At 55.3% G+C, this 22,454-nt stretch overlaps 1 protein-coding gene across 1 annotated transcript in view; it reads right to left on the bottom strand.

The window, feature by feature from the left end:
- The window catches only part of TNS1 (tensin 1), a 133,766-nt gene that overhangs the window by 9,049 nt on the left and 102,263 nt on the right, over positions 1-22,454 (bottom strand). Inside the window, exons 20-26 of the mRNA XM_080798523.1 lie at positions 19,380-19,472; positions 10,779-10,977; positions 6,797-7,863; positions 3,646-3,732; positions 2,828-2,959; positions 2,372-2,464; positions 1,618-1,695 (exon numbers count right to left, since the gene is read on the bottom strand). Of these exons, the coding sequence (XP_080654649.1) occupies positions 1,618-1,695; positions 2,372-2,464; positions 2,828-2,959; positions 3,646-3,732; positions 6,797-7,863; positions 10,779-10,977; positions 19,380-19,472 (1,749 nt within the window). The remainder of the gene's footprint in view (positions 1-1,617; positions 1,696-2,371; positions 2,465-2,827; positions 2,960-3,645; positions 3,733-6,796; positions 7,864-10,778; positions 10,978-19,379; positions 19,473-22,454) is intronic.

Below are 22,454 nucleotides of genomic sequence, written 5' to 3'. Positions count from 1 at the left end.
GCACACGGGGGGAGCACTCTGGAGTCCAACAGTGTGCGGGTTCAGACTGTCACCCCAGCATCTGCCAAGGAGCTATAGCACGGAGATGGGATTGTACCCATTTTGCTGGGTTTTTGAGATGTTCCACGCACAGGGGGAGCCCAGTGCTTGGCATAAAGCAGGTCTTTGAATGGCAATGGATGCTGCTCTTGTCATTGCCCATGGGTATGTCTTTGTTTAGCTCCATGAGGGCCCTAAGCCATCAAGTCCTTAATGCGGCACAGCTATAACTTCAATATTAATAAGAACTGAGTATTGTCTGTACCAGACTCTGGTGTGCAGGCTTACGAAAACCCAGATGGCCGAGCCCCACCCCCGAGTTCCTAAGTAGGTGGGGCCTGAGAGTATTTGCATTTTTCACAAGTTTCCAGGACGGCCAACCCTGTGGGTCTGGGAATCATACTTTGCGAAGCGCTGTTTTCTACAATGTAAATATCAAACAGTTTTATAATTGCTCAACTACTTTCATAAATTTCATAGAACTATAATTTAGTTGGTGTCCAAAATGTGGGGTTAATAATGCTACTTAAGTTGTATTTGAACCTTTAAACCAATAATGTTGGTCAATTATTAATAACCCAATGAATTGAGTTGGATACATTGAAAATATCAAATACTACTGGGGGTTTTATGTGTGGGCATAACCGCAGGATCCCTGAGAAAAACTGAAAGAAAGTCCCAGAGACACTTCTGAATATCCTAGTTTTGTACAGAGGATGGGGAGAAGGGACCCAGTCTCTAGTTCCTAGAATCCGAGGTCAGGGCTGAGCACAATCCCCCACGCAGGGCCCTTGTATGTGGGGCCGGGTGGCAGAACCCCATCCCGTGTCTGTCCTGGATATCTGTCCGCCCTCCTCCGAAGCTGAAACACTTCTCTGACAAGGGGTAAACTCTCCTTCGCTGGGCGCATGGTCCCACTCAGATTCTCACCTAGAAGTTCCGAGGCTCTTGGGTTCCATTTATATTTCCCACAACAAACAAGCCTTGCCCTTCCCATCAGTTCTGCAACCCCTCGGTCAGAGAACACCCTCACAGCCAAGCAGACCGGAAACTCCAAGGACATCTTGGCCCCGTTTCCTTCCCACGCCAGGCAGAGCCTGGCCACCTCTTCCTCCGAGTGCATTCCCTCCTCTTCACTCACGCCAACCTCCAACCGGGGAACGTCCCCCCACCACATAAATCCTCCTTCCCCTCCCCGTCCCCTCAGCCCCGTCCACCAATGCCCATCTCAGCCTCTACACGTGGTCCTCCCCCTGACTGTTTCCTACTTCTAGTGCCTCCCCTGGGCTTATTCTGAAGATTCGTGAAAGAATTCCTTAAAGCCACCAGAGAATTTTCCAGAACAATCTGGCAAGTCAATTATGTGTGTTCCTGGAGTTAAGTTTTTTAAAGAACTTTTCCTTCTTTTGTATTGGGTGGGGGTGCAGAGAAGGAGAGTAGTTTTGAATTTCCCCAGACTGGCAAAATGACCCATGTCCTCCAACCCTGGCCTGTGTTCTGGAGTAGCTGGCAGAGCGGACACAAGAAGGAGGCCAGCTCGGAGATGTAGCTGGAGAGCAAGGAGTCTCACGTTCCTACCTCGGTTTGGAATGACCAGCTTACAGGGCAGAGCCAGTGGGATGATGGAATGCTGGTAGACGAGGGCAGAGAGAGACCCTGTGGGAGGAGACAGCACGTCAGGACCGGTGTCCCTGGGAGCGGGCCAGGGCGCTGAGGAGCCCAGACACCCCACCCCATTATCCATAATCTCTGGCTTCTTTATCACCTCTCCCTCAGCCCAACAATGAAGCTGAAAACCCACCCCCTTCTTGTTAGCAAGATCCAAGGGAGAAGGTTCCAGAGGTTCCCTCTAGCAGCCACAAAGGATCTTTCCAGAAAATTCCTCCCAACATCTCTCCTCAGTCCTTCCGGCTGCTGGGGCCCCTCTCAGGACAGTGCAGCAGAGGTAGCAGAGAATCGTGGGATGAAATCCCAGCTCAGTTACTTATCAGCTCTGTGTTCCTTGGGTAAGTCTGGCTTCTGTGAACCTCATGTGGGAAATGGGGCCATAACACTTCCCAGGCAGGACTGTGAGGAGACCAGAAGTAATAAAAGGTTCCCAGACGGTGACTTTCACATTGTAGGGGGCCGTCTGTGGTTGTTATTCAAATTCCAATGATCAAGCTTTTCAGGCAGTGGGACAAATGCGAAAAGGCCTGTGGCTAAGCGAAGCAGCCACAGTACAGAGGATGGGGCGGGAGGGAGGGGGCACTGGTCCCTGCACCCATGACAAAGGGGACCAGGGACCACCTGAGACTCTGCGGGCAGGTTATGGAGGTGGGGGACAGCTCACCGAAGTTTGGCTCATTGGGGCACCCCTTGAGCTTGACTCCTCTGGGGCCGGTCTCAATCAGGAAATGTCTCACCAACTCGTGGGTCATGTCCCCTGGGATGAAAAGAGAGAAGGATAGAGCACTTTTTGTGGCACCCTCCCTCCACCTGCCAATGGCACTCCATCACTTCTCCCCAGTTCGGCTCTGAGAGAGGAGAAGGCTGGGATGGACAGTACAGCCGGAACCCCAGAATGGAGAGATGACCACTCAGACAAATAGAACCACAGGGTCCCCATAATCCTGCTTCCCTATGCTCTGACCCCAGCCATCACCAGGCCCAGGACTTGCCCTCCTGAAGAGTCTGACTCAGCAGGGACCAGGCCCCTGCTGCTCTTGGGGTCTTCAGGCACCTCTGTCTCCGAGGACACAGGACTGACCATGTTGTCCAGAAGCCCTGTTCGAGGAGGGGGAGCTACCTTTTTTATTCTGCTGCATGATGGTCGGAGGGGGAGAAGACACCTTCATGGCCAGCCCGTAGGCCCCTCGGAAGGAGTGGCTGTCGCGAATGATGAAGGCCCCCGGCTCCTGGTCCTTGAGGAGTGCGATGGCTGGGATGGGAAGGAGATGAGGAGAGAAGGGGAGAGGACAGGGATGGCCGTGGTCTTAGTTGTGACTCGAGGCCTATCGAACCTCGTTCTTTAGAACTGAAGGTTCAGAAGGGTCCTCCTCTACTATAGGAGACAAGTGTCTTCTATGAAAAGCCAGGTAGTAGATACTCCTGCGAGCACAGGGCCACCACAGCCGCCCGATGGCAGCCACACACAATAAGGAAGCCAGCCGACACGGTGCATTCCCCTAAACCGCAGTTACACCAACAGGCAACAGTCTGGTTCGAACCTGTCGCCAACACCTGCCTGCCTGGGGAGCCTGAGGTGGGCCTCATCCCCAGCCCCACTATCCCAAGTTTGTTCTTTCTGTAAAACGTGCACAAATCTCCCACCTCGTGTAGACACGGGGCTGAGATCTGCTATTACATTAGCCAGCCTTTTACTTTACTTGGAAAACCCAGACTTGGCTGATTTTAAGGACCCTTCATGGGTCTACAAATCCGGCTTCTGCACCACCCCCACGCTTCACCGTGGGGAGGTGCCTCTTACTGTCTGACCTGTGACCGCCACGTGTAACAAAAAGGAGGAAGTCTGCTTGTGTTCCGTGCCCAAGGAAGACACAGAGGGTGGTGGGCAGCAGTGACCTCCGATGGACCACAGGACCCTCGGTGCCACCTGGGACTCACCCTGCTCTCTGGAGATCTCAGGCTTGTACCAATACTTGGAAGTGTCCTGAACAAACTTCACTTTAGCCCGTGTCTCGGGGCTGTTGTCTACGAGAGATGAAGAGAGAGAAACAGCGTTAGGGGTTGAACTGTAGCCCCCAAGAAGGTCTGTTGGAGCTCTAAGCCTGGGTACCTGTGAATGAGACTTTATTCGGAAATAGGGTCTCTGCAGATGTCATTAAGGTAAGGTGAGGTCGTGCTGGGTGAGAGGGGCCCCAATGCCATAGGACTGATGTCCTTATCAGAAGAGGGGAAGACACAGAGACACGTGGGGAGGGTCATGGAGACAGAGGCAAAGACCAAGGGGTGTATCTATAAGCCAAGGGACACTAGGGATTGCCAGCCACCATGAGAAGCTAAGAGGAGTCCTGGAGCAGGATCTCCCTCGAGCCTCCAGAAGGAACCAAACCTTCCAAAACCTTGACTTTGGACTTCTAGCCTCCGGCCCGGGAAAGACTGAATTCTGTCGTCTCAAGTGACCATGTGTGTGGTACTCGGTCATGGTGGTCACAGAAAACTAGCACAGGAAGGCAGTGTCCTCACTGCTGGAGGGGACCTTGAGCAGCCTGCCCATCCTTCCCCTCTCCTGCCAACTGTCGCGCATCATGAAGCTGCTCTCCTGTCCAAGAGGCTGGCACAGCACTCTCCCCGGGCTGAGGAAAGGCCTCCTCCACCCTGTCCCCTCCTCTCTCCAGGTGATTTGGACTAAACTCTTCCTGCAGCTTCTCTCCCGCAGGCTAAGGCACCCCACTTTCTGGCCTCTTTCTGCACAAGATGGACTTCCCAATTGTGTCATAACCACCTCAAAGTTGAGGGAAGAAAGAGATATTCCCATTGCTTCTTCCCCAGCCCCCCCCCCCAGCCCCTCATGCCCTATATGGAGAGCCCGTGTTCTGCGTCACAAATTCAGCCATGCCCTGGAACAGAGGAGGACCTGCCCTGGAACTGAGGAGGGGGTGGCCTAGAGGCTATCTACTGTGCATGACATACCTACCCCACTTCCCTGGCAAATGACCCTCACTCAGACCCTCCACAGACCAGAGACGCTTTATGGAGCATTTAGATTCTGAAAGATGCTCAGAGAGCATCCGGTCTGACCACTTAACTTTACAAATGAGGGAAGTGAGGCTCAACGAGGGAGAGAGACCTGCCCAAATCACACAGCTGGTTCTCCGGAAAGGCTCCTGTAAGTCCTTCCCAGGTAAGGAAACATAGCCGCCAATGTGTTGTTCTCACTCTCCAAGCTCCTCCTTCACATTTTGGCACCAAAGAAACAAAAGGGGGGCTGGAGGAAGAGGGAGAAAGGAAGATTCCAATTGCATATGTGTTTTTGCTCTCCTTTCTTGGAAGAGAAGCTGGGACAGAGGGAGCCTGTGCTGACGAAGCTGGGAAGCTGATGGTGAGGACCAAGCCAAGAGTTAGACTGTGTGTCCAACGCTCAGTTCGTTTCGACTTGTCAGTTACACTGTGCTCGACCCCTGGGACCGGCCTCCGGAGGACAGCGAGGGGGTAGGCCAGCTCCCTTTCCTGGCAGCTGTGCATGGAGGGGGGTGCTCTGGGCTAGGCATCTGGGCCACAAGGGCTGCCTGCTGCCTCTCTCTCTCTGCTCAGAAGGCCCAGGCCCCCACTGCTGCTGGGGCCTAATGAGCTGTCAGAGGCGGCTGGAGCCCCATGTACCTTCCTGTGTTGACTCCAATGGCTATTTTAAGCAGGGAAGATGGTGGGAAACAGGAAATGTCCCAACTACTAGAAGTTTTCCATCCTCCAAGAGGGGCTGGGAACCAGATGTCCCTGGTGGGCAGCAGGAAGCAGGGGTGTGTGAGGTCCTTGTAGGTGTCCCGAGTTGGCAGGCTCAGGGCAGGACCCTGGAGAGTCACACTGAGCATCAAGGCAGCTGAGGCCCACCCTGGACTGCCGGAAACTGTCTAAATCATCCTTGAATGCCCCAGAACCCCGGGGCCACTCTGCAACAGTCATGTTCCAGGTCTGGCTGAGAGCTGCAGATCAGCTGAGGCCTCGACCTTTGTGTTTAATAATGAGCCCTCTCCACAGAGGAGAAAAATGCCTAATTCTGTTGATGAGTGAAGAATTCAGTGTGCGAACGCACATGGGCTTCTGCAAAGCTGGGCCGGTAGGAACCAGACTCCGGCAAACGTGCGCACCCCCCAGCCTCGGCCCACAGGGCAGCTGGCTGCTTGATCCGTTATTAGTGACATGCACACAGGGGGATCAAAAGGTGGGGACAGAGTCCCATGAGTGCCAAACGTAGGAGGTCCAGGTTGGGAGGGCAGATCTTCAAGGGGAGGCTAAATCACAAGTATGGAAACATGATCATTCAACTCCAATCACGCTTTAAGGGCACAAACTTTAGGGTACGTGGGCCCAGATGAGAAATCATTTATCAAGTGTGTAACCCTGGATGAATGACTGAGCCTCCCTAAGACTCGGTTTGCTCCTACATAAAATGGGGGTTGTAAGGGGGGCACCGGGATGGCTCAGTGGGTTAAGCATCTGCCTTGGGCTCAAGTCATGATCTCAGGGTCGTGAGATCAGACCCGCATGGGGCTCTGTGATCAGCAGGAAGCCTGCTTCTCCCTCTGCCTCTGTCCCTTCCCCTGCTCGTGTTCTCTCTCTCTTAAACAAATAGTAAAAATCTATAAAATAAAATTTAAAAATTAAATTAAATTAAATTAAAAATAAAATAAAGTAATAAAATAAAACAAGGGCAAGAATACCTACTGTGCCAGACAGCCACGAAGACTAAGGAGCCCATGAGTGGCTCAGAGCCTGGCACACAGCACGTGCTCAAAGGTGACAGAAGCCAGGCTGGGGGAGAGGATCATCGTTCAAGGTAATGTCACCATTATTACTCTCCTCCTCCTCATCATCATCCTCATGGACACCCACGTCCTCATCACGGAACCTGCACCCAGCACACTTTCTCTGAGGACACCTCCAACTCCCATTGTAAAGACAAGGAGACTGAGCCCCAGAAGTCAGTGATCTGCTCAAGGTCATGTGTGAAAAAGACGTCAGAACAGAGGCGGAGACAGATACCTGAACCGGAAGATGACCCGTCACAGTAGAGGCAGGAGCGGCAGGAGGGGCTCACCTGGCATGGAGTACTTGGAGAAGTCAGGCAGTGTGTGGGAGAAAGAGACAGTGCTGCCCCCGCTGGGACTGGACATGCCGCTGGCCACAGGCGAGGAGGACACCTTCCCATTGACGGTGGCATAGTTGGGGAGGCTGCCCGCGCGGTCTCCCACGGACATCCTCCGCTTCTCCGGCAAGGCTGGTGTGGGGCTCCCTTGACGGAAGGCTGCTGAATCCGGCGACGGGGAGGTGGCAGGGCTGCTCAGGCCCGGGTAGTAGGCAGGGGACACGGGGAAGGAGGGCGTGGAGGGAGCCTGGTAGCCAGAGGCACTGCTCTGCCGGGACAGCGTGGGTCTTGGGTCCTCGGGGGTGGAGTGACCACCGTAGGCCACGTGCCGGTCCAGGCTAGGGCTGCCGGGAACCACAGATCCAGACCCTCCCAGGTGCCGGCCCATGCTGGGGCTTCCCGGGCTGGCTATCGCGTTGCCGTGGAGACCAGGAGCCAGGCTGCTTTGGTGGGCCCCAGGATGCCGGCCCAGACTGGGGCTTCCCGGCGTCGTGGCCATACCACCATGGAGGCCAGGAACCTGGTGGGCCCCGGGATGCCGGCCCAGGCTGGGGCTTCCCGGAGTGGTCGCTGCACTGCCCTGGGGGCTGGAGACGGTGCTGCCATGGAAACCAGTTCCTGCTGGACCCATCACCTGGCGGTGGCTCAGACTGGGACTACCAGGGGCAGCCAGGCTGGGGTTGATGGCCCGGCGGCCAAAGCCAGGACTGGGGGGGGTGTTGGTGCCCACTGTCCTGTGGCGTGCCTGAGGGCTCCCAGGCACCGTGTGGACACCGGCCACAGTGAACTGAGACCGCGCCTGGCCTTCGGGGGAGCCGAACTGCTGAAGGGAGTAGTCGGGACCGCCGTAGCTGCTGCCCGCAGGTGGGAGAGGAGAAGAGCTCTGGTAGTTTCTCTGAGCTGAAGGGCTGGGCTGGCCCAGGCTGCCAGGACGGAAGCCCGAATCCAGCAGAGGCTGGGTGGGTGTCCGGGGGCCCTGGTCACTGCTTTCCCCGGACGGGAAACTCCCCACTGAAGTGCTAGGAAGAGAGGAGGCCGAGTGAGATGTCAAGGTGAAGGACAAGCTCTCCGTGAGCACACAGCCCACCCTCCCACCACCAGCAACAATAAGAGTTCCACTGGCATGTGTGCCAAAACGTCATGGCTTTTGCGCATCACCCTATGGAAGCAGCAGCAGAAGAGACGGAGGCTCAGAGAGGTGAAGCACTGAGCTCATGACCACACAGTAGAAGACCAGGGTTCCAGCTCAACTGCATCTGATCAAAACCCATATTTCCCCCACTGCCCCCGTTGACTCCTAAACTGCAAGTCAAAATGAGGGGGTCTCCCTAGGGACACTGAAGATAGCTGTCCTCATGTCACCTCCAATATCACCAAAACTGAACACCAGGGAGGGGTCGACCCACCTCGCTCCTATTCCTGCTGGGAGCATCCCCACCTTGACTCACTTTTCCCAGAACACTATGATCATCTTTGGACACAGAGAGTGCTGGAATTGGGCTTTCATTCCTGGTTAGCTCCAAAAGGCAAAGACAACAAATCTCACAGAAAGAGATTTCAGCTTATTGTAAGGTCTGCTTTCCAGCTGTTGGATCTGGCCCCTAATTCAGCAAGCTGCCTTGCATGGTAATGAGACTCCCGTGGTTAGCAGTATTTAAGCAGAAGCTGACCTGCTTCTTGACCTGAATGTTGTGGGGGGGGGGATCTTCTCTATTGGGAGGTTAGATTAGATGAGCTCAGAGGTCGCTCCCCATTCTAAGATTCCAATAAAATTCATTTCAGAAGGGGCTGGCCCTGGGGGAATGGCCACAACCATAGATTCTCCTCTGAAGTTTTGTACAACTCTCTGTACAGCAGGACAATGCAACGGCCACCAGCTGGGAAACCTTGGTTCTGAAAAACCTGGTTAACTTTTCTCACATGGCAAAAAAGGGGGCTGAGTTAGATAACCCCAACTCCTTCCAGACCCAAAGTCCTACCCCTTGATGATATGGTAGGAGAGGCAAAGGTTGACAGGGACCCTGTCTGAGCTGTGGCTGCAGGGCGATAGCAGGCGGGGTCTGCAGCAGGAGCCCCTGGACAGGGGCCAGGGGTGGGGGGCAGTCCTTACACAAGACGATGGGTCAAAGTCTGGAGCTACAGACTGGAAGGAATCTCGAGGCCAGGATGGATAAGCTCAGGTCCCTGGGGGGACGTGGGGTGGTGGGTCAGGCAAGAGCCAAGGGCAAGAAGCAGGTCACGGGCCAGGCCAAGAAAAAGTCTACCTCGAATCCCAGAAGGAGCTAGAGTGGAATGCCATTCCTGGGACGGAATAACACAGACTCTGAGGAACGGAAGGATGTGTCAAGCTGAGTGGGGCGGGGTGAGGGCCACTGACATGGAGTTCTGGAAGACTAACCCCACGGCAGGACCGCTAGCTTCCTGAGCCCTGAAAAGAGCCAACCCTACAGCAGGAGGAAGCTGAGTGAGAACCAGTGAAGACATCCTAATGTCAGGGCGCCCTGAACAGGAGCCGTGGTGGCTGGCCAGGTTAGGAAAATCCCCTTTCCTTTAAAGGAAGATTTCACCTTCTGTCCAGAAGCAGACTTGCCGAGAAATGGAGCCGTCTGCCCTGTGCAGAGGCTGGAGAGGGGGCGAGATGGACCAGGGTGCTTGCTCGGCTTGAAGTTCTCAATTCTCAGAACACAGGTGAACGCAGCCTCTGCCCCCCGGGCCACCCCCACCCTGACCTGGAGGGGCACGCTGCACCGGGCCAAGGTAGGGCATAGGGCACACAGCAAACTCAGCACCGGGCCTGGCCTGCGACAACAGGAGAGGGTGGCTGGAGAGTTTCTGGGCCCCGTGGAAGGCCAAGGCAGGAAAGAGGGTGGACATGCAGAGGGACGCCTCGCAGCAGTCTCCCCTCCTGCAGGAGAGCTCTGGTCCGGGCAGGCGAGCCCAGTCAGCACCCCCAGGCCTGGCACCCTATGGCAGGGCTGATCTTAAGCTCCCTCTCCCATGTCAGATCCCGTTCTCCCTGTCACAAAGTCTACAGCCCACTCCCCCTGCAGTCCACACACGGGGCCTCCCTCTTCACAGCCCTCCCCGGCCTGATTCCAGGCTCTCCTCTCTGTCTGACCCACAGAGAATGCCAGCTGTCCATCCACCTTCCCACCTGCAAGTGCGTGCCCTCAGCCCCATGCACCAATACATCCACACCCCAGCCCTCTGCTCTGGCTGCACTGTTCCTTCTAGAATGCCCGTTCCCTCCTCCTCCTCCACCTTTCCGCAACTGCTCATCCTTCTGGCCTCACCTCCAATACCTCCAGCCCCCAGAAACCCTCTCTGCATCCCTAGCCAGAAATAGCGGCCCCTCGCGGGGCAGCTCCAAACCCTTATATGTCTGCTCTGGGCACATCTATCACCCTGGGACAGGCAGGCACAGAGACACAGGCCCAGGCGAGAGGAGAGACGGGGGCTCTAGAACCAGACGCCTTTGGTCTGAATCCTATTTCTGCTACTGCTTAGCTGCAGGACCTTGAGCAAGCTACGTGGCTTCCCTATGCCTCAGTTTCCTTTTCTAAAAATGGGATCATAAGAGTACTTACTGCTCAGGATTGCTGAGAGGACTAAATAAAATAACCAGATAAAGCATTTAGCAAAGTGCCTGGCACACCAGAAGCACTCGCTACAGAGTGATTGCTGTTACTAGGTTTTGAACTTGGGGGAAGGACTGGTTCCCCATGGTGGCCCTCATTCCTTCCAGCACAGTTTCGGACAGTGAGATTGAATTCAGCCTGGGAATTATATTTCATCCACGCTCATGCTCCCCGTGGGCTTTGGCACCCAGGACACTCTCTTGGTGCACCCGTTTCCAAGGTACAGCTATCTGGATATGATTTCTGCCCAACCATGCTCTAGGCAGATCCAGGCCTGGGTCCTCCTCCCCGCTTACCTGTCAGCGCTGAGGATGGGGCTGCTGGTGGAAAGGGGGCTGGGGGAGACAAAGGAGCCTCCCAGGGTCCCGTTCCTCAGGGGCGTCTCATGGCCATAGGCCTGGGCAGCTGGGGCGCTAAAGCTCTTGGGCTCGGGGTCCTGAGCTCGGGGTCCAGCCACTGCTGTTCTCACCACTGACTCCACATAGCTCCGGGGCTCTGGAAGGGGGCAGAAGAGAGACTGAGATCCACGGGGGCAGAGTGCAGACCCCTCCCAACCTCTCAGGGAATTCCCCAGCCTGTGGGGACAGCCCCAAAAAGACAGCCAAGCATGCAAAGGGCACTTCTGGGGTTCTATCAGCCGGCCCATGCCTACCCCACTTCCCAGTGTCTTGAAGAAGCTGTGAGAGCCCCCACAGAACCCCACAGAAGCTTCCCAGAAATGGACCCCGGCTTTGCCTCTGAACACAGTCATCATAGAATCTTCCCTCCTATAGGTAGGCACCCCTTTTAGCTGCCTCCTCCCTCCTAGGTGCCCCCTGGCATGGCTGGAGTCTGCTCCAGACCAGCCTTGCCCATGTTCGGAACAGCGCCAGGCTTCCCGTGGGCTCCACCCACGCCCAGAATCCAGAAACAGGCTTGCTGGCCTAGCAACAGGCCTATGCCGGCGAGACACGCCCAGCCCCTTCCATGCCAAGACACACCCACCCACCGTGCCTGACACACTTAGCATTCCTCTGGAGACTGACATCATTACCCCTGCCTGGTGTTTAGAAGAGCCTAAGAATCTGGGGAGTTGGGGGACAAGGGCCAGAATGGGCATTCTACAGGTGACGACACTGAGGCCTGGGGCATGTGACATCTGGAGGCAGACCGGGAGATCTGATTCCCAGCCGGGGTCTACCCGACCCTCCTCCCAGACCTATGGGGCCAGGCCTGAAAGGCACTCAGAGTGACACAGGGAGAAGCAGCAGGACACTCCTGGCTTCTTCTGGGACATGATCAGGGATAGATGATGCTCCCACCACCTCCAAATCCGGCCCCGTCCTGTCTCCCCCCAGTGGGACGTGATCGGAGCACAGCTCGCACACTGACCCCAATCAGGGCATCTGCTGAAACCAGCCTGAGAAAGGGAAGAACCAGAGGGTTTGTGCTGCCCTGGGCAGGCCAGGCTCCGGGAACTTTTGCTGGCCAGGGCACGTGGGGGTGGGGCGGGACGTCAGCAAAGGGACAAACAAGCACGGGGCGAGGCAGAGCCAGCCAGCTCGGTGCCCGAAGCTGGTGTCCGTATAGGCGGAGCTCAGCCTTGTAAGAGGCCTCCTCCAAAGTCTCCTCAACCACCGGGGCCACCCACCCACCTCCCAGGAGCCTCAGGCCACTTTCCCTCCAAAGGCCTGGATTCTGTGCTGCCCGCACCTTAGAGTTGGAGCCTGGAGACGCTGCCGAGACCCTCTGGCCTGGCGCAGGTGTACATTTTGTTTTGTAAAAGATTCCATAGTAAATATTTCAGGCCATTTAGGAAATGGTCACTGGAGCAGCTAGTCAAGTCTGCTTTTTCAGCCATCACTCGTAAACAAAAGAGCAGGGCCGTGTTGCAATAAAACTTTCTTTAAAAAAAAACAGGCAGGGGGGTGCCTGGGTGGTTCAGAGGGTTAAGCCTCTGCCTTCGGCTCGCGTCATGATCTCAGGGTCCTGGGATCGAGCCCCACATCGGGCTCTCTGCTCAGCGGGGAGCCTGCTTCCCCCACCCCCACCTCTGCCTACCTCTCTGCCTACTTGTGATCTCTCTCTCTGTCAAATGAATAATAAAATCTTAAAAAAAAAATAAGCAGAAAAAAAAAGGCAGGAGGCCAGAGTTGGCCACAGTTGGCTGACCCCCTGACCTCACTCCTCTTCTCGGCCCAGAGAGGTAGAGAGATCTGCCTCAGAACACACATCCAATCAGTGGCCACGGTCTCCTGACCGTCAACGCTGGCTCCTGGTGGCCTAGAAAGGGCCCCAGCATCCTGGGGATGCCGAGAGCTGGCAGCTACCCAGTCCGCCAGCATGTCGGCCACGACTATTAATAATGATAAAAATAGCAAACAATTACACAAGGAAAGTAGGAGAACGTCAGTAATTGGAGAATGTACGCAGCTCACCCCAGCACACAGCACCAAGGGGCAGAGTTGGCCCAGGAAAGCTGGCAGTCTGGCCCAGAGCCTGCCCCCTCACCCACGGCACACACGCCAGTGAGCTAAACATCAGGGAGCCAGTCTAGTCTTGGGGGATTAGCTGTGTCCTTGCCATGCAACAAGGACCCCATAGAAACATCAGTGGAGACACGATGCCAGGGCCAACCGTCCCCTCCCACCCCTCGCCGTTCTGGGTCACTTCCTGAATACTCCTCCTACCCTTCTAGGCTCTGGGCTTCACCTGCGTGCCTGCAATACTCGCCACCCCTCCCCCCCGCCAACAGAGAAACAGTGAGGGCTCCATCTGCTCCCGGGACACCCCAGGCTCTTTGCTGATCTCTATTTGCTGCGCCCCACACAACCCCGGGGCACACAGCGAGCCCCTGACAGGTGTCTACCGTACAAGCTAGCAGATGCCTGACTTTCACCCTCCAGCCCCCCCCCACCCCCATGCAGAGATGCATCAGAACTAGGACCTGAGAGGCACGCGTTCACTTTTCTCATCCCCTGGAATTCATGCTGACCCCAGAAGTTCAAGCTCAACCCCCGTGGGTGACTCCTGAAGTCTGTGCTCTCCCACCCATCAATGTCCCCCTTCCACTGGCCAGCCCGTTCTGAGCCGCTGGAGGCCACTACTGACCGCATCACCCAGACCCTCAGGTCCCAGGGTCCCAGAAGGCTTTGGCCTTCAGCCTGTGAAAGAGACTGGCAGGAGATGGGAGAGAGAGTGACGAGCAAAGGTCAAGGTGCCAGCGCCTACGTCCCTCTACCCAAGACCACAGCTCCGGTCAGGGCTACTCTCCACCAGCTCTCTGCTTTCCTTGAGGTCTGGCATGGGAATGGCTCCCTCTTCCTGCTCGGGATCACCCGGGGGTGTTCACCATCCATCACTGCTTTACCCAGACCTTTTAAATAGTCCATGAACCTCTCCGTTGCCCCATAGAATTGAGCCATCCGTTTCCTACCAGGACCGGGGCCCAGACACTGGGTAAACAATACACATTAGCCTACACCCCACCTGTAAAAAAAACAAAAAAACAAAAAAACAAAAAACTACATGTATCCCTTCCACCAGCAGTAAAACAGATAAAACAGGCCTCACCACCCTGTCCCCTAGTCAGAACAGAGCCACAGCAGGGACCGTGGACACTGATTCCCATCCCGCCTGCTCTCCAGTACACAAGGCTGTGTCCTCCACTCACAGCTCCTGGCCTGAACGTGACAGCCTGAGCTCCAGGCCGGGGGCCTGCACATAGTTGGCACAGGGTGGCGGTGGGACGGCAGATCAGAAATTCTGGGCTGTTGGGAAGCCCAGGGTGGTCACATTTGTAAGGCATCAGTGTCATCGGTCCCTTCCCCACGGCCAATGGATTGTAAGCCACAGAAGCCAGACGAGGTTCTGCCTGAACTCGGGGAACAGGATCGCTTCCCCAGGGAGAAGCAGCAGCTGCCTTCCTTCCACACGGTACGAAACAGTCCTCAGGCTCAGAGGCCAGCCAGCCTCAGGGCTCTGCTCCCAGGTTGCAGGATTTCTGTGACCCAGCCCACCCGGCCCTGTCCTCACCTGTTCCCCTCCCTTCCCTGGTCCTGCCAGACACACGACCACCCTCGTCTCTGCTCAGCTAGTCTGCTACCATCTGTCACCCCTTCCTGGCCTGCCAGGCCCACCCGGGGGCAGAGAGGAACAAAGTCCTCTGTTTCTCATGAACCCGGAGCAGGACGGACTTTTGGGAAGTTACTTCCTTTCTGGAGTCCATCTCCAGAACTGTTCAAAACCAATCTTTAGGGCCAAAAACAGTTTCACCAGTTTCAGACTCAGTTATATTGAAAACACCTCCTTTATCTGCCCATTCTTTGGCTTTTTCTCTCTTCCCAACCACAGGACAACATACGATTCACGGGATCTCCCTTCTTTCAACTCCTGGAGGGGGTGACCTGAGACAGGCTGCTGAAACTTGCTGGGACTCAGTTTCCTCATCTGTACAAGGGGAATGAGAATACTCACCAGCGCAGCCAGGATCAAGTGACAGAGATGGGGAAGTTCCCTCTCGTTCTTTCCTGCTCCGCCTCACACCAGCATTTCTAAGCAGCCCTCCCGGAGCCTGCCTCTATCCTGGCCACACCCGCTCCTGCCTCCCTCCACCCTTCTCTCCCAACCTCTCCTGCTACTTTCCTCCTCTCATCCAGTCCTGGGGCAGCTGCACCCAAAGGAGTTGGGAAGAGTAGGAGAGGTGGGGCCCGAGGGTGCTTCACAAAGAACATTCCAGAACTCAGACTTATTCTAAGTGGCTGTTGGCTGCTGAGAGCAGAAGCAAGCAGAAGAGTGACTTGGCCCCACCAGGCCCAGGGTGTGGTCAGCTCTTCACCACCCTGAGGTGCATTTCCTGCCACTGCACACCCACCCCCAAGGATCTAGTCTGCTGGTCATCTGGACAGAATCTAACCTAAAGAAGCTTCCACACCTTCTTTCCCTGTTTCACCTGGGAAGATATTCTTGATGTTGACCTCACATCTTTACTGCTACAGGCTTTCTTCCTCTCCTTCCTTCATGGAGGAGAGTGCCCAGTCCCCAGGCCCACTGTTTAGAGGTTGTGCCCAGAGCAGTCACATGGAAAAGGGGGCAGCCTCCACAGATCGGGCATTCACTCTCAGCCGTGCCCCTGACTGACTGTGTTAGGCCTTAGACAAGACATTTAACAGCCCTAAACATCATCTCCTCCTTGGTAAAATGGGGTTCCTACCACTTTCTTTTGGATGCGTCTGTGATTGCTAAACAAGATGGTGTGACAATGGTCCTACATGGTCCACTCCTGCTGAACCTCATCCGGACCACATTCCCCCTTGCTCCGTCCTCTAGCTCCCTCTTACTCTCAGCCTCACTGATTATGCTGTTCCTAGGGGGGAAAAAATGTAATCCTCTCCAACCCCAGGTCCTTTGTACATGATTTTCCTCCACATGGAATGCTCTTCTCACCTGCCAGTTTCACCAAGTTAATGTCACTCACCCTCACATCTTACTTCTTCTGCCAAAGTCAGGTTCTTGGCCAGAAGTCTCCTAAACTATATCCCTTCCCTTTGGCGCTCTCTCTCAATAGGTAATTCCAAGTAATTTAATCCTGGCTTCTGTTCCTGCCTATGCTCCATGAGATGAGGAATCACAGTACTGCTTTATCACTACATTCCCGGAGCCTGGCCCAGGGCACAGCACACGGTAGGCACATAAAATACTAAATAAATGAATCAGTGAATGAGACAATGAATGCACGACAAACATTTAGCACGGTGCCTTGACCACAGCAGATTCCCTTGAAGTCTGCTCTTCCTCTAGCTGGGTAATTCTGCCTCTGATCATTTTTCCTCACAGGCATCTTTTTCTGAATTTCTCATCAAAGTCTCAGCAGGGAAATCAAGCAGAGCTTCAGAGGGTCAGCAAAGAATGTGCTTTAGTCTGACCCGGGAGGCGATACATGAGTCAGGGAAAATGGAACAGGCTGCCCACAGCCTTGCTCCCTGCCCCTCTCCTGCCCCGCCCCCCAGGCCGCAACAGCAATTCCAACCCCACGCTGGAATCCCAGGGCACAGTGCCTGGAGGCAGGAGGAGGGCCTTGAAATAGCCCCTGGATGAGGAGACAGAGAAGAGTAGGTCCAGTCTGGGTCCTGCTGCCTCCTCACTGTGGCCTTGGGCAGAAGCCCCAGACCCCCAACCCCACAACACAGGCCTCAGCCCCACATCCGTGAAAATGATGGGTGTAGCTGAGGAGATCCGCAAGAACCTTCCCCTCCAAACTCTGTGGCTCCAGGACACAGGGAAGAGGGCCGGAGGCCTCGGGGCCGTGAAGCCTGAGAGGCATCTGTGAGGCAAAATGGGCAGGTCTCAGTTCATAACTGCTAATACTCACTTCTCTGAAGCATCGCCCCCAAGCGAGAAACACAGCATCCAGGGCCTGTCAGCTCCTGGGATAATCTCCCCTCAGACCCTCCCACTAAGAGCGTTTGTGGGAAGGGAAAGGAAAGGAAAAAGGAAAGGAAAGGAAAGGAAAAAGGAAAGGAAAGGAAAGGAAAGGAAAGGAAAGGAAAGGAAAGGAAAGGAAAGGAAAGGAAGAAAGAAAGAGGGACGCCTGGGTGGCTCAGTTGGTTAAGCGGCTGCCTTCGGCTCAGGTCATGATCCCAGCGTCCTGGGATCGAGTCCCGCATCGGGCTCCTTGCTGGGCAGGGAGCCTGCTTTACCCTCTGCCTCTGCTTGCCACTCTGTCTGCCTGTGCACTCGCTCGCTCTCTCTCTCTCTCTCTCTCTCTCTGACTAATAAATAAATAAAAAATCTTTAAAAAAAAAAAAAGAAAGAAAGAAAGAAAGAGAGAGGAAGAAAGAGAGAAAGAAAGAAAAGCTGATAGAACCTTTAAGGAAACCAGGCTGCAGAGAACCAGGACCCAGGTGGGAGGTCAGAACATCTAACATGTCAGAGCTGGAAGGGACCTCAGCCTCCCCACCATCCAAGGCCCCCTGGTGAAGGAGAGGGGGACACGGATGCCCAGAGCCACACACAGAAGGCCTAGGCTGGCACCCTCTTCATTTCACCTCATGCTCTGACTTGTCATTTGAATTCTATCCCTAATAAGTTAAAGACCTCCAACCCAATCAAGTCCCCTCTCTGCTTTCCTCTCTCTGCTTACGTCCCATTCCCTGCTTCACGTACAACAGAGTTCGTCTAAATCGAGGGTTAAGCTGAGCCACAAACATACGAACTCCAGGAAACTATCAAAATTACGTGCATGGGTGTCCCGACTCACTCATGTGGGAGTGGACCCATCGCTGTTCTGAGAGCCCCAGAGGCATCCAAGCTCCCAGAAGGACAGACTCCCTACCATCTGTGTTGATATGACACCAAGCAGGGGCTTCAAGAAGCCCACTCTTGGCTAAGACTGCTGAGAAGTCCTGCTTTGAGTGACACACGTGGAGTGTGCCCCAGGCAGCAGAAGAATATCATCCTTTCGCCCTCTGAGGGGGCTGGCAGCACCCCCAGGCAAGCTAGCAGCGGTGCGGCTGTAGGGGGGGGTTGTCACCAGATGGCACTGCCCTGGCGCCTGGAGCCGGCTATGCCTGAACCCCAGCCAAGCTTGCCCGTCAGAACTCGGGCAGCATCCAGGGTGAGTGACAGCTCATCACAGGGCAGGGGGGTGGGGAACAGAAGGCTATGTGCCCGGTCATCTGAGACCTGTCGGGAAAGAGGGCTACCCCTGAGCCAGCCCGGGCAAGCTCCTCAAGAACGGCCATTCCCAGACCCAGAGAGCAGGAAGCGGCCACACAGCAAAGCCACACTTACCTTTGGGAAGCTCCGTCACCACCTTCCCCTCATCCTCCTCTGAGGAAAGATGAGAGGAGAGGTAGGAGGAAGGAGAGGCAGGAAAGAGAGGCAGGTGAGGAGGAGAGGAAAAGCAGAAAGGAGAGAGAGAGATCGATTAACAGAGATTATTTCCTGAAAGACAATCCACTGAGAAAAAGGAGGCAGGAAAGGAGGGGTGAGACCGGGGCAGAGGAGCCCAGGGTAAGAGGTGAAGTCCACCCTGACACGGCCCTGGGGGCTCAGGACACATAGTCTAGATAGAGGGCTTCGGTCTCAGGGACAAAGCCGGCCCCCACTCCCAGCCCCTACGCCTGGGGCTTGCATCTCAAGCAGAAGGGTGCTGGCTGGTGAGAGGAAGCCCCAGGCCCCTTGTGCTCCCCGGTGACTCAGTGTCCCCGGCCATGCAGACACCTCCAAGGGGGAGGCTGTGCCGGCTGTGTGTCCATGTGGGTCACACATGCGTGTCACTGCCCTCCTACCTGGCTGGATCAGTCTTCTGGTGACTAAGGAAGAAAAGCAAAGTTGGCCCCAAGAGCCCCAGCCCAGCCCTAAAACCAGAGACAACTTTCTGGTCTCAGCCTGCTCAAAATGGCCACTCAGGGACCAGGGCCCTCCACTCTCCCCTTGCCCACAGGGAGGAGGGGAGCTGGGGGATGTGGTGAGGAAGTGGGAGGTGGGAACTGGGGTGTGTGTGTGTGCACGCACAGGGTTGCGTGTGTGTGTGTGTGTGTGTATGTGTGTACACTGGGTTATGGAGCCAGGCTTCTGGCAGGGAGCTAACCAACTCCAAGGAAACTGAGGCCAAGCGTCCAAATTCCCAAGTCAGAGCCCCCTCGGAGCAGCACTGACCCTACCTGTCCATGGGCACGAGGTTGCAGAGGGACCTATCCCCCTCAACTCCTGCAGAGAGCCCCCCTCCTCAGGACTGATCACACTGTGGGCACAAAGCCAGGCTTTCTTGTTTCCAGAAGGGTCCTGAGGACCCATCACCTCTGGCCATTTTTTGATGAGATCCCGAGGCTCGGCCCAGGACCACAGGGGTCCTCCAACCCCCATTCCTCCCTCTGGCCTCCCCTACCACCTCCCTTCCAGCTGGAGTCACTCACCACCTGTAGGGTGCAACAGGATGTCCGCTGGGTTGTGGGGTTTCAGGCCGAGAGCAGACAGGGGTGTCTTGGCCAGACCTGGAGGGGAGCGCACTGTGCCAAGAAGAAGAGAGGACACATGGGGAGTGAGCCTGGGGATGAGGGAGGTGTGGGGAGAGGAAAAAGGGGCAGGAGCGGGGACACCCTTGAGTGGGCCCATGTTGGTGAGGGGTGGGCAGCAGGAAGGAGGACAGGGGAGCCGGCCCCAGCCCCAGGGATTACTGCCTTCTCCCACTGCCCTTTCCTGTCTCTGTGTTTCTCCACAGCTCCAAGGGTAGAGTGAAAAAGTCAGCAAATGCCCCTCAAGCCGGCCCTGGCCCTCGACCTTGAGCAAATAACTTTTATCCTGGGGCCCCCAGGGGCATCACTGCGGTCCCCTTATGTCGCCATAGCTTACAGCATACACACGGCTTTCCTTGGCTATCTCTGACTTCCTCCGGATTATATTCTCTCTTCCCTCATCCTCTCACTCCCCCTGATACACACACAAGTCTTTCCACACCACGCACTTGGATGGGCTTTGAGAACAAAAGGAAATGGGAAAACAAGAAGGCACACCCTGTAAAGGATGGAGGGAGTGAGGGATCACAGGTGGAGCCATGCCAACCCTGAGACCCCTGGGCAGCCCTCGGCTGGAGGTCTTTGACCCCCAGCCAACCATGCCACTTATAAACCCCAGGAAGAGAGAATTTCTTAGTGTGGGGCTCTCTGTACCCCCAAAATCTCGGTGTTCCTCTGGCAAGAGCACCAACTCCCTGTGCAAACCCCAGGGCCCTTCCAAGCTGCCCGGCTGGGCTAGAGGTGTCATGGAACACGCAAGGTCAGAAAGGGCTGTCCAGCCTTGTCCCATCAGCCAAGGACGTGGCTGGACTCTGAGCTGAACAGCAGGGGGATTGGTATGCCCAGTCACACGACTTCTCGGTGGCAACTGCCATGTCTCCTATCACGGCTGCTGGGAGCATGCAGAGGCCACTGGCCCTGAGGACAGGCAGTCACACAGGTCAGCCAGAGCCCAAGCCTGCCTGCCACACACCAATGGCCCCAACAAATGAGCTGTGGCCCTCGGGTGCCTGGCCCCCACGGCAGCCCCAGGACCCTCCTGGACCCCTCCTCCTTTCCCCAAAAGACAGAGAGACCCACTGGAAACAAAAAGCTACAGTCTCTCACTATAAGCTACATACATAGCTTCTCTGTGCGCATGTGGGTGTATACACAGGTACACACAGCAATAGTGAGAAATCACAGGGCTCTGGATGGGGCAGACTGCGTCCGCACACCATCCTCAGATGCCCAGTGGACATAGCACAGCAGAGGGGACAAATGTGTACAAATGCACACATCCCAGTAACAAGGTAAGGCTAAGCTTGCATGTCTCTATCCCTCCCTCTCCTTATACACACACACACACACACACACACACACACACACACCACAAAGATTCAATTTCTGTCCCCCTCCAGCCCCCTGCCCATTACTGAAAATGGCGTCTTGCAACAGACCCTTATTAATGTTTGTCAAATGAATGAATCTGAATGTAATTAACCATGGAGGAATGAGCCCAGCCTCAGAGACCACAGTCCCTTGAACACCCGTGGAGCATCTCCAGCCCACAGGTGAGCACGTGTTGGTAAAGGAGGTGCTGCAGAGGCACAGGGCGACCACTGAGACAAGATGAAGAGGACAAGAAGCAGAGGGAGGTTTCTCTTGGTTCCACCGCCAGCTCCTCCAGCTCCCTAGTCACTGGTGCCCCCGTCCCCCGGCATCGGGCTCTTCTGCTGAAGCAGACGAGTGGGCGGCCCCGAAGCCAGGCAAGGTTTTTGCTTCCCGAGAGAGGAATTCCTTGCATTTCTCCGCCTCTGTCCTCTCTCCCAACCCTGTGCACTGATGAAACCTCTGAATTATTCTCCCCGCTGGGGCAGCAGGGCTGGCCAGGGCAGTGAGTGAAGAATGGGAACAGACACATATGACAAAACCTAAGCCTGACTCCGCCCGAATGGCTTCCATCCCATATGGGGCGATGTCCAAGATCCTGGCTGACTGGACCAACAGGGAATCGGAGCATGCGGGAGGGTGGCGGGTTAAGACCACCCTCGGGAGGGAGAGCGATTCCAGGGAGTCACTAAAGGCCACTAAAGTTGCCTCTTGGGTAGCCCGCCCTGGGCACGCGCTGCCCGAGATGGCAGGCAGGAGGGTGACGGCTGTACAGCCAATCAGAATTGAGATCCACTCCAGGTGTAACACACACCGGGTCTCCAACACTTGGTAGGAAACACGAATGCGACGTATCTCTTTATATTGATTCCATGTTGAAATTATAATATTATAGATCTTTCGAATTCCGTAAAACCTGTTAAAAGTAATATCACTGGCCTCTTTTCACATTAAAAAAAAAAAAGATTGAGCACTGGGTGTTAGAGGCAACTGATGAATCATTGAACACGACATCTGAAACTAATGATGAGATAAAGTGTGTTGGCTGATTGAACCTCAATAAAAATTTTTTTAAAAGTTTGTAAGATATCTCATTAATATTTTTATCTTGATTTATCTATTGAAATGATAATGTTTTAGACATTTGGGGTTAAACAAAAAAAATTACAGTTTGCTTCTCCAGTTTTCTATGATGTTTTTCAATGCGGCCACTAGGAAATGCTCCATCACAAACGTGACTTGGGCTGGATTTCCACTGGGCCACGCTGCCCTGGGGAGGGTCATGGCTTCCACTCCCAGCTTTGGCTTCCTGTGTGCCCCAGACAGCAGCCCACACAAGGTCCACAGCCCAGGGCACATTCTCCCCTCAGGACAGCCAGCCCTCGGGAGAACATACTGCCAGCTCTGGTCTCCGTCCTCACCCTCCACCCCTCCCTGGTCTCTCCTTTCTTGGTTGCCCCAGGCCTGCCACGGGGACCCTGAGTCCTTCTCAGGCATGTTCCATCGCTGTCATTCCACGGCTACCCCACTTCCTGCTCCCCCTGTCTCGTCTACCATAATAAGGTACACTACCCCAGCCCTGCACTCATCCAGATCTTCTCTTTG

The sequence above is a fragment of the Martes martes genome (genome assembly GCF_963455335.1).
Source record: "Martes martes genome assembly, chromosome: 3".
Lineage (NCBI taxonomy): Eukaryota > Metazoa > Chordata > Mammalia > Carnivora > Mustelidae > Martes > Martes martes.
This window is presented reverse-complemented; position numbering and strand designations above follow the sequence as displayed.